At 52.0% G+C, this 11688-nt stretch overlaps 1 protein-coding gene across 5 annotated transcripts in view; it reads right to left on the bottom strand.

The window, feature by feature from the left end:
• Nucleotides 1-11688, bottom strand: part of AXIN2 (axin 2) — a 44448-nt gene that overhangs the window by 2894 nt on the left and 29866 nt on the right. For 4 of the 5 annotated variants that reach the window (XM_065693549.1, XM_065693553.1, XM_065693548.1 and 1 more), the window contains exons 4-10: nt 8654-8756; nt 6632-6772; nt 5924-6411; nt 5629-5811; nt 5126-5344; nt 4436-4531; nt 2966-3133 (exon numbers count right to left, since the gene is read on the bottom strand). In XM_065693549.1, coding sequence (XP_065549621.1) covers nt 2966-3133; nt 4436-4531; nt 5126-5344; nt 5629-5811; nt 5924-6411; nt 6632-6772; nt 8654-8756 — 1398 coding nt within the window. The remainder of the gene's footprint in view (nt 1-2965; nt 3134-4435; nt 4532-5125; nt 5345-5628; nt 5812-5923; nt 6412-6631; nt 6773-8653; nt 8757-11688) is intronic. The other variant, XM_065693552.1, reaches the window with a different exon arrangement.

Here is an 11688-nt window from a genome sequence, read left to right as displayed (position 1 = left end):
CTTCATCAGATGGATTACAAAGAATAAAACATGTATATATGTATGTATAAAAATTAACCCCTCCCCTGTAGTTTCCAGACAACTGGGGCTGGCAGATGTTTGTTAGGGGAAAGGGGCTTGCACTTCCTCTTTTAGTAGGATGGGAAAGGAGATCAAATTAAGCTCCTTTTTACTATTAAAACCTGAAGAGCTACAGAAGGGGTTTAGAATTTGTTTGATTTCTTTTCTAGTGCCTGTTCTATTCCACCCTTTTAAACTACCCAGTACCAACAGCCTGCAAACCTATGTATTTTTAGGGTAGAATTATTTTGGTAGGGGGATTAAAGCTGCCTTTTCAGTCAAAAGAGATGAAACCAGCCCCATGTAGTCCAGGTACGGTGAGGGTTTATTTCTGTACAGTCACTCCAAGCTGCACTGACACATGTTGCTTCTTTAATGGCTCAGCAAGGCAAAAAAACATCTTCTTTAAGCCCTTCAGAGCCTGCACTCATTGAAGTCAATGGCCCAGCTCCCACCAACTTTGATGCTGCAGGTCAAGGCCGCAATTCCCCAGGCCAGCAGCCTTGAACCAAACCCAGCGAAACCCAAGGCAAGTTTGAATGAATCACAAAGAACTTTCTCTTCCCTTTCCCCTTCTCCGCCCCTCTCCCGATAAGAGCCGCTCTTCCCCATCACTTCCTCCACCACCCCAAGCCCTGGCTGTGTTTACTGAGCTTGGATTTGGGAAAACAGGCTCTGACCTTTTCCATAATTACAACCTTATTTCGCACAGAAAAGGGGGGAAAAACAAGAGAAAGAGGAGGCAAAGCAAGGGAAAAAACATCATCCTCCCCCACACATCTTCAAACAAGTCGCTCTGCTCTTATTTGCTCAGCAATGGGCTTTCCATTGAAGCATATTTTATGTGGCAAGCTTTGCTCTTTTGCTTTTTTCCTTTCTATTTTCCTTTATTTTCTGGGACATCTGGCACCAATCGAGGCGCGCGGGCCCGGCCCTTCAGCGCTGTTCTGAACCGCTGCCATCTTCACATTACCCGACACCACCCAGCCTTTTTGTGCGTGGATGTTTGTTTTTTGTTAACGCCATCAGTATTAAATCACTGCTTAATTCCTCCTTTTTCCTGGGGGGGGGGGGGGGAGGAAGGGAAGCAAAGCGGCACTTTCCCGGCGGCTGCCCCATGGCTCTGGCATCGCGGGAGCCCGAGGTACCCGCCTCGCAAACTGATCCAATCAATAAGGAATTTGGAGAGCGGAGCATTTCTGCGTGTCTTTGTGCATTAAATGAAAGGCAACGGCTTCAAAGCCATGCTTATTAAATGTGCCTTAAAAAGAAATCAATGCCAGATGTGACCAAAGCAGCCTAGTTAGTGCCTCCCCGTAACACACACGCTACTCCGGGCACTGCGGACCTCTTCCCCCTGAAGGTCACCCGCAGTTTCACTCAAAGTCCAGCCAAAAGTCAAAGCTTAGATCAAAATGATTCCCCGGAGGTGCACACATTTGTGTAATTAGTTTCACCTTGTGTCTGTGCAAGATAAAATACTGGGCACGTACCCAAGCTCCTTTTACACGTTTCGGTATTGTCTTTACCCAGGTGTAAAGGGGTGAGATCTGAGCAAAACGGTGTTTCATCCTTGTCAGTCACTTACAAACTGTTTCTAAAGTAATTACAGTGTGACAAGGCACAAATAATTGCACCTGGAGGGGCTTTTGGGCCACAGAGGTTTTAGTGGCCTATTCCTGCACTGGGGCATCCCATTGAACATGTCACAGAACAACACACACGCAAAAAGGGATGTTTCTGGGGGTGGGACTGCACGGCCATTGGAGCAGTAGCAGAGCAGGGGGGAGGCCAGGAAAACCGGGACATGAAGCTCCGGCAGCCGGAGGAGGAGCAGCGCAGGATGGGAAAGGCTTTAGGGGCTGGGGAATGGCACAAGGGTGCAGGAAGCACAGGGATCTCTCCCGCAGGTTGCCCAGGGTGGGTGTACTTGCAGGTTGCTGCCATCTGATGGCAGCTGGGCGGCTGCAAAGGTGGCTTTGGGCAAGGATTGGCAGGATTTCAGCCCCAGCCCCACTTCACAGCAGCCATAGACAGACCCCAAGCCTGAGAGCATCCTTGGGTGACCCAGTTCTGATCTGCATAGACAGACTTCCCAAAGCTAGGGACAGGCCGGTGATGGAGCAGCAGCTGGGAACTCCTCGTACCAAGCCCAAGTGACCATCTGGAGGTTAAAGCAGAGGCTGCCAGTGACAGGACAAGCCTTCTGCTCTTTGAAACACCACCGAATTCAGCACTTAAAAGTCAGAACTTCCCTCTCCTGCTCACCCTGCAGAAGTGCCAGGAGATGATCCCTAGGGAGAGTGCTGCAAAAATGGCCAGTGTGAAGCTACTGCCATGGGAAGGGCAAACTTTGAACTGGAAACCAGACAGGCAGGGATCCCGGGCGACCCCGAGGAGGAGCTGGGTATCACTGGTGGAGCTCTCCCTGCAGGGCAAAGGTTTCTTTTTCCCCTAATGAAGAGCAAGCTGGCTGCATCTCAGCTCCGTGTCCACTCCGATGCAGCATCCCAACCTTTCCCTGACCCCATTTATGGCCACACCATTGCAGAACATTAAGAAATTCAATGAGTAGGCAAAGCAAGGAGGCCACAGCAAGGTGAAAGAGCCCAGTTTGGAAACCTAACATCACTGCTCCGTGCCTTTGCCACGAGGCCCTCCCTGGTATTCAAGCTTTGTGGACAAGGTTTGAAGCATGAACGCTGCCATCCTGCATCCCAATGCTACTGAGAGATGGAGGGGAGGTGGCCCCACAAAGATGCTCTCGGTTTGAGTGGGAAGAGAGTAAGAAGAGCTGCAGCCTCTGAAAATCCAGGTAAATGCATCACTGTGGGCAGACCTGCAACGTATCCACTTACTTATTTACTGCAATATACTAAAGAACAAACAAATCACGGATTCTTACCTGTAATTTCCCTTTTTGCTCAGCTGTTCCTTAAAGAGCCCAAGTGTCAGGCTCTGGGCCTTTAACATCCTCCTGTAGGGAATTTCTTCTCCGCAAAAAAAATAGGTGACAACCAGCTCACTGGACTGAGAGGTGTGAACAACCGGCACTTTCTTTGGCTCTTTGTGACTGAAAAACAGCAAACACACAAAACCCTCTATTTTTCCATTTAGGACCAGACCGCTTCACCACACTCAATCCGGCAACGTTCCTGCCACTGGGAACGCCGGTCAGAAATACCCTGGGTGTGACCTGAGCGCTCGGATATTCTCGTACTCGCTGTGCATTTGTCACGCTGCGTTTGCACAGCCCTTTGCTGGGCTCCCACAACAGCGCCTGCTCGCTGGGGTGATGGGAGTTGTGGCACTACAGGCACCCAGCTCTGGGCAGCAAAGACCTCCTACCAGCTTATGGATGGGGGAATGGAGGGATGGAGGTTAGGTGCTTGCTAGAAGCACCAGAGCAGGACCATGGGCCAGCGTAGGGCTCACCACGGGCTAACCTCTATCCAGTGAGCCCCAGTATTCATAGAATCATGGAACAGTTTGGGTTGGAAAGGGCCTCAAGAGCATCCAGTCCCAACCCCTCTGCACATCCCTGATTTTAAAAGGCTTGTTTCATCTGCCTCCATACAACGCATCTCCCAAACTTGCTTCTCATGCACAAAACCACCTGCAAGCACCAACTCACAAACCAAAAACCAGGGCCAGCCCCATCACGTGCAATACACAAATAACCTTAGTTTTGCCCAGCGAGGGTAAAATTAACTGGATCTTGTCATGTGCACCAAGAAACCCTTCTTCAAGAATAATTAAACCAATATTACCCAGCCAAATGGCAACGCTCTGGTGAATACGGTGCAGGCCGATCTACAACTGCTGCTGAGGCAATGTACACTTGGCATGTCAAAAGGTCACCAAGTGTTAGTCCGCAGTAATTTAGTCTTCCTAATTTGTTCTAAGTCTTTGTAGAGTGGCTTCAGAAAAAAAGCTGCTAGCAAAGACAGCTGGTGGACTTAAGGTCAACCAATTAAAAATGAAAGGCTCTAGTCAGGTGGCTCAGCCTGGACTTCAAACATTACTCATTGCTTAAGATGAAGAGGGTAAGAAAGAAAACTTTAATTATTTAGGCCATTTTAGACCTCTCTGTAGCAGATTTCTTGTTAAAAGAACCATCCTGTAATTAGACTAATCCAATCTTTGTCCACTTTACAGGAATGCGAGTCTAAAAGAGCCACAGACAAGATTTGAAAATGTTTTGTTCTTTCTTTAAGAAGAATGTTTGAAAGACAAAATTTCAGATAGCAGAATGTCCTCAAAGCACGAGCCAGTTAATGGAAACAGAATTATTACATCTCTCTCTCTCTCTCTCTCTCTCTCTCTATATATATATATATATTTCCTAATCCTTTTCTGTGTGTGCAATACTCACTCTTCCGTCGTTAGACTTGCATTGCAGAAAGGGGTGTTTCCCCCCGGCCCGGCAGCGGAGTGGTTTCGATCCCTCTGCTGATTTGAGGTTGAACATCTGAAGCGGGGAGAGGGGAGGGCAAGTGGGGAAGGAGGAGAGGAAAAAAAAAACCCAAACTTTAATAACCGATAGTTGAAATACAACCTCCTTCTAATTGAAGTCTCCTGTGGGTCATTAAGTTCGCTCTTTGTATCAAGCCTCACATGTTGTAAACAATCAAAGGAAGAATTAAAAATGCTGTGGGCTAATTCATCCTTCCATACCCAAATGAATGATAACCAGGCCAATTCCCCACTTGGTATGTAGCTGGAGTCCATCCCAGAGGAAAAATGGGCACATTACAGCCAGCAAAAGAGTGGAAGTAATCGTCTAGGATTCAAACTGTGTGTGCCCGTGTAGGGTGGGGTTGGAATAAGGAGGCTCAGGCTACGAGCCTGGCCATGGATGACCCTTTACTTAGGCAGGAGGATGATGTCTGCATCGCCCACCAGGGATGCTCACCCACCAGGGATGCTCGCCCACCAGGGATGCTCGCCCACCGCCTTGCCCACATCCCACCTGGGTGTTGTCTGAACATGAGCCCAACCAGCAGCCACCAAACCTCCCCAGCTCCCGCCGCAGGACCAGGTCCATCCCTCCCACCACCGTTACCGTTGCTTCTGTGGCTTGGAGACCTCGGCGAGGCGGCGGCACGCTTCCTCCAGCTGCGCCAGGGTGTTGGGGGGGGTGAGCGGCGGCATGGCGGGGTCCTGGACGAAGGGGTGGGCAGGCTGCACCCCACGCGGGTGGCTGCTGGTCCCCCACGGGTGGTGCCGGCCGGGGGCCCCCTTGGCGAAGTCGGAGCTGTAGGCCTTCTTTGTGCTTTGTGTGCTTGGGGAGGGGAAGAAGTCGGGTTAGAAAAGCTGGAAAATATGACTTTAATAGCAGCTCCTATTCTGCTCGCTCCCTCTCAAAAGTCTGTCATAACATGAAAGGAGGTTTATTGCCAAAAACATGACATTTTTGTGGTTTTTCTGGTTCTGCGGAACAGCTTTTATATTAAACCGGAGGAGCAAAGAGTCTCATTTGTTTTTAGCGATTGTAAAAATAGACAGGCCATGTAATATATAAATATTTACCGGGAGCGATATTGCTGCAGACAGCTGCGTATTTACCTATGGGGCTTGTGCTTGTTTTGTCTCTCGCTCTCCAGCATCCACTGCCAGACGTTCTGTGCCCGGTCTGCTTCGCCCCCCGGTAGCTGCACCCCACCGGGGCCAGGCAGCCCCCCATCACCGGGTGGCAGGGCCACGCTATCCACTCCTCTGCCCGGCCTCTTCAGCAGCGTCCCCGTCCTGCTGATGGCAAAAAGGAGACAGGAGCCCACCATTAGCCCCCTGTGCTGATCACCCCCATGGCAGGGGTGTGATGGCTTGGGGCGGATGCAATGGGGAGATGCTCACGACTTACCCAAAGGGCTCCAGCGGAGGGAGAGGCGGGTCGGTGTTTTTGGGGTGTCCCTTGCACTTAGGGTAGCAGTAGAAGTCGCTGCCTGCTGGGCAGCAGCACTGCACCCGCTGAGCCGCCTCTGCTTCGATCTGCTCCTTCGTCTTGGGCACGGTGTGGTGGTGGATGTAGTGGTGGTGCACGTGCTTGGTAGTCTGCTTGGTGATGAAGCCCTTGCCCAGCAAGGTGCACGTCGCCAGCGAGGCCGCACCGGGCGGCAGCTTGCCCATGGGCAGGCGGTCGGGGGAGCGGGCGCGGGGGCTGTGCCGGGCCATGCCCGGTGACTGGCAACCGGGGGTCTTCAGCACGCGGGAGAGGTGCTCGTCCAGGATGGCCTGGGGGTCCTCCTCGTAGCTGCTGGAGGGCAGGAGCGAGAGCGGGTGCTGCGGGTTCGCCATCTCCCGACTGCTCTGCAGGCTGGCGGGGAGCTCCGAGCCCTCCTTCTCCTCGTCCTGCCAGCCAAGGGATGGTGAGGAATCAATGCAAGAGTATGGGGAGCCGGAGAGGCTTGTGCCGGGATGTGTCCCCCCCCCCCCGCCATGGGCTCATGGAATGCAGTGCCACTGAAACACGTTCCTCCCCTTGGGCAGGATACGGCCCCCTCCCATCCCAACCCAAGCAGGGCGGCATGCGGCGAGCTGTGCCCAGCCCCGGCAGGGTTAATCCTCCTACCTCCTTGATTTGCTGCAGCCTCTCCTCCAGACTGTCCATGGCTTCCTGCTCCTGCTTCAGCTTCTCCAGGCGGGAAATGAGCTCCGCGGCGAAGGCAGCCGGCTCCACCGGGGTCATCTCCTTGGGAAGGCGGTGGGTCCTCTACAAGGAGCGGGGACAGAAGGCACAAGGCATGTTTAGCCGGAGCGGCATCGCTGGCCCCGCTACGCTTGTTGTGTCTCCATGTTTGGATGAAAAGACGACCGCAACAAGGCATGGTCTGCTCTGGATTTTTATGAGCTAGTGCTGTGGCCTCATGGAGTGACATCCTCCCCACCAGCGTTTGCCTTCGGCAGGAGCAGTTGGTCGCACTCTGAGGAACCCCACTTGTTCTCTCTGTAGTACAACCAGCCCATCAGTAGCTACTCTGAAGTAGAAAATCTTCAAAGACTGTTGTCAAACATCAAAAAAATAGAGGGAAAAGAGGAAAAAAAAAACCCCAAAACCCGCCTCTGAGGTGGGAGGGGGAGGCTTTAACTCAAGGAATAAAGTGAGGATAAACAGAAAGGAGTTGGAAATTAGAAAAAATAAGATGGGGGAGAAAAAGGGAAAGGAGAAGAAAAAAGGGGGGGGGGGGGGGAAGAAGAAGTCAAACGGTTGCAGATCAGAGAAGTGCTGGTAATTTATTTCCTGGCTACACACTGGGCACCTTTGAGGTAGTGTTGTCTCAACAGTGTCCTAGATCTCTTCCCCCCCCCTCCCCTTCCCATCTCTTTGTACAGAAAATGAAGAAAGCTGCTGCAGGCTAGTGGTGCTACACTGCTGAGCTTGGCTGCCTCAAGCAGATCTATCAAGGGAAAAAGGGGAACATCTCCAAATCAAGTGCAGAATATAAAGAGGCAAAACCGCGGATTTCTGCCAAGAGAAGCAAACATGGCAGGAAAAGGGGAGGGAAAACCACGGAAAAAGAGGAAAAAGAAACCACCCACCGGCCTGTGCCCTCCCTGCCGCCACCCCACTCCTCGCCCCTCTTCCTTCTTATCTCCCCCCCCCCCAAAAGCTGAACTGCCAACTCTTTCACACACTACCCACCAGATGAGGTGGGGCCTCTCTCCGGCAACCACTTAGCTCCAGAAATGATGTGAGGGTAGAAAAAGGCCACTCTGCTGGAAATTGTCACTCTTACACAAGCTGGCTCTATTCAGTCCCTGATCAAAGCACTGCCTTACAGAGAAAGTCGATTTGCACGCCCTGGGACAAAATAATCTAATTTACAAGCTCAGGCAATAGAACTTTCTTTAGGGAGGAAGGGGAAGGGAGCAAAAAAAGATACCAAAAAGAAAAAAAACCCCACCATAAACCACCCCCCGCACACACCCCAGAAATCTCATCTGTGGTTTCTTGCTGCTTAACCCAGCAGAAAGAGGAGTTTTAGCACATGAATCTCAAGACAAGATAAGTTTGTACTTGTCTGTGTAAACAGTTTATTCGCTGCAGGAATCGGGAGCCTGCGAGTCAACCGAATTAGCAAGTCAGAGAGGCAATCCTGGAGAGCACGGAGCCCCCCAGTGCCAGGGCCTGTATCCACTGCAAACACCTCTTTTGGGAGCTCCTGCTTCCCATCACTCACAGGAGATGCGGATGCTCTCCAAGGCCACCAGCAACGCGGATGAGGCCAAGCCCCAGCACCAGTGCAGGTGTGAGGGTGGTGGCCAAAGCCAAGGCTCTCACCAGACCCAACCTGGGCATCTCTGCTTGGATTTAGCCCAGGAGGACAAATTAAGTGCTACTGAAGAGCCCTAATTAGCACCTGGGTTTCAAGGAAGGACCAAAACGGGGCTGTACAGACTGCACACGAGCAGGGGTTTGCAAGGATGCTGAGAGCACATGGCTCCTGCCCAGCACCGAGCGGCATCTCCTCTCTGGCACGACGTAGGGATGGAAACGCGCTCCTCCCCTGCTCCTTCCCTCCACGTGTGCCAGTTCCCAAGCCCAGCACTTCCCATGGCCAGCCCAGACCCTGCAGCTCCCAGCTGAACTTACCGGAAAATGAGGTAGAGAAACTTGACCGTTGGCCTTGACGCTCCGATGCATTTCCCGCTGGAGCTGCTTCTTGCTCCCAATTCTGTACGGGGGGATCCCATCTCTGCACACGGAAGAGAGGTCACCATCAGTCGGGGCTCTCCCCGTGCTCTAAGCAAGATGCTTCTCCACCACTTCTGAAACCACCCAGGCATCCATAGGCCCATGTTCCCAGAGGTGCTGAGCCCTGCGGATGGCACCTGAAGCCTCAAACATCTGGAAGCTTGGGAACTCTCCACGTCACCATCTACGTGGATGTGCAGTAATTAAGCAAAAGCTGAAATGCAAGCTGAAGGCAACTCCGCATGCGAAGACACCCAAAGAACCCATCAGCTTCACTTCTGAGGCATCTTAAGGAAAAGGCCCTTCCAGTGCCTGGTTTCTGCTTCTGCCCTTTATTTTGGTTGCTTTTTCACCCCTGAATTATGCTCTCTAAGACCGCAACTTTCATCAGGCTCTGAAACACCCCATGGAGTGCTGGAAACAAGAAGGGCCTGAAGATGGATGGCCATCAAAAGGCTGGTCCCCATCTCTAGACCACAGATGCTCCTCCTGCCCTGGGGCTGGCCAGCACAGACAGGACACCACGAGGCACGAGCGAAGCTGGGCTGTACCCTCCAGGCAGAACGCTGTTCCCTTTGACCACACCAGCTCCTGGCTAGGAAGCCACGGTGGGAACAGCCCCTGCACATCCCGCTCGAGGCAGCACAGGGTGTTTTCATCCAGCCACGCAAAGACCTCCCGCAGCGAGGATTAAAGGAACTTCCACAGGCAGCGGGGACAGCCGGAAGAGCGTGCCTGGAGATCCTGAATGTCTGAGTCCTCCTCGTCCCTCAGCCTGGGTGAACGACCTTGATCTCTGGTCCCAGCCCTTTCATCCACCAGCCCCCACACCTGACTCATCTCCTGAGCGCAGAAAACAGCTCCTGCCCAAGGAGGAGCAGCGGCCGAGCAGGCAGCGGTGACCCCATGCTGCTGCCAGAGGAGCCGACACAGCACAGCATCCCTGCGTGCCACCTCCTATAGCCACAGTGATGGCAGGGACACACCAACAGGCTTTGGATACATAGAGACACGGCACAAGGGAATGCCTTCCTGAAGACACCAGGTCCCTTCTCTTGAGGAGGAGGATGACGAGATGCCATCGCTCCACGCTCAAGGTTTGAAGCGTGCTATTGAAGGCCCTGGCCAAAGCGTTCAGTTGCCATTAAATTCTTTTAATGAGCAAGGTGAAGCTGCAAAGCCTGCAGTGAAAAGATCAGTACAATTCCACCTTAATAAACTTGGGAAAAACCTTTATCATAAAAGAGAGCATGCCAGGACTGCAGAGAAAGGCCTTGATGTTACAGGATGAACACCAGCCTCCTCTAGACACAGTCCATGAACTCACATTACATTACAAGTGAAAGGAGTCAATTGTCTTAATGTCCCCAAAATTGCACTTTCTGGGGAAGAACCCAGCACAGCCTATACAGCTGGCCATGGCCACTGACCACAGCCATTGGTGGCCACCAAGCATTTTGCTCCATGAACCCATAGGACAACAGGTACATGACATGCCTTAGCTTTGGGAGAGGATGGGGGAAATACCAATCTAAGGTGAAAACCAAATCATCGGTACCTTCAGAGAAACATTTGTTAACTGAGGCTTACTGAGACACGGGTCTCTTAGGGAAGGCCTTCAGTATAGGGAATGACCAGCAGAACAGTCATTGTAAAGGTAAGTAAAAACACCAGCAAGCGCACGTTACCTGCATCCATCCATACAAGACTAATCCCGTTAGCACAGGCAATGGAAGAGGAGGTGTCCTCTGCAAATGGCAGTCCAAGAGGCCACATGAGGAAGAGCAGCTGAAGGGCTTTGAGCTCGACAAGAGGTACCCAAGGGCACAACCAAAGGACAACGGGAGCCCTGCAGCCCTTGTGTGCTCCCCACATCCCTCCAGGTTTGCAAGCATGAGATGTCCCCAATCCCTCTGCTGTGGCCACCAAGCTGGAAGCTCATCTTCCAGTGTATCCCCAAGCTCCCAGCGCTGAGGGGACCATCTCTGCCAAAAGGGAAAGCCCTAGGAGAGGCTATGGAGCAGGAGAAGGGATTCACACCATTCCCAGGCTTGAAAAGGAGGAGGAAAACCAACACTGATCCAACAGCACAGCTCCTCACTTTAGTTAAGATTTGCCCTAATTCGAGTCAGCACAAAAGCTGCTCCTTCCTCCTAGAACGACTCTGGTTGCATCAGAGAGCCCCACATCAAACCTCCTGCTCCCTGCTTCTGCAGCCCTGCCTTTCAGAAGAGTTTCACAACTTGTAACAACATGCAGAATGAGAGAAAAGGTTTATTTTAAATAAAAAGAGGTATTTCATTGGATGGGAAAGCTGTGGAGCAGCTCAGAAAAGGCAGCCTGGGAACGGGGAGGGACTTTTACAGCCCCTTTGATGGGCGCTGTCTAAACCTAAGGGGAAATGGACAAGGCCAGGGCTGAAGGGGTGACCAGCGGGTGAGGAAGGGACAGGCAACCGGAGCTGCAGCCAGGCTCAGTCCAAGAGATACGGGGGCCAGGGGTACCTTGATGCTGAAGCAGACACCTCAACCAGGAGAAAGTGCCTTTGAAATGAAAAGCAGAGGTTCTGGGGCAGCACAAGGGTTAACCCCAGCTCTCCAGGTGCCACCTCTCCCCTTGCTCCAGCAGCAAACATCTGCACTCACTTTCTTGGCTCCTAAAAGCTGCGGGCTGAAGAGCTGCAGAGTTTAGGCACTAAATAGTAGAGTTTAATTATAAACATTTCAGCTAACCAGGCTGGGGCGAAGCCAATCTGTTTCTGGGGGAAACACTAGTTTGAAGTCTTCTACCCAGTCAGCTGCCATTTAAGCTGAGCCAATTATCTTAGCCTTTTGACTCAGATGTGCCTGACCTAACCTGAATGTAGTTTTACTGCTGCTTTGAAATATCAGACTCATGCGCATATGCATTCACTCCCATCTTCATTTGGCAAC

This window comes from Lathamus discolor, chromosome 13 (genome assembly GCF_037157495.1).
Source record: "Lathamus discolor isolate bLatDis1 chromosome 13, bLatDis1.hap1, whole genome shotgun sequence".
NCBI classification, from domain to species: Eukaryota; Metazoa; Chordata; class Aves; order Psittaciformes; family Psittacidae; genus Lathamus; species Lathamus discolor.
Note: the sequence above shows the minus strand (reverse complement) of the source record. Positions and strands in the feature narration are given on the sequence as shown.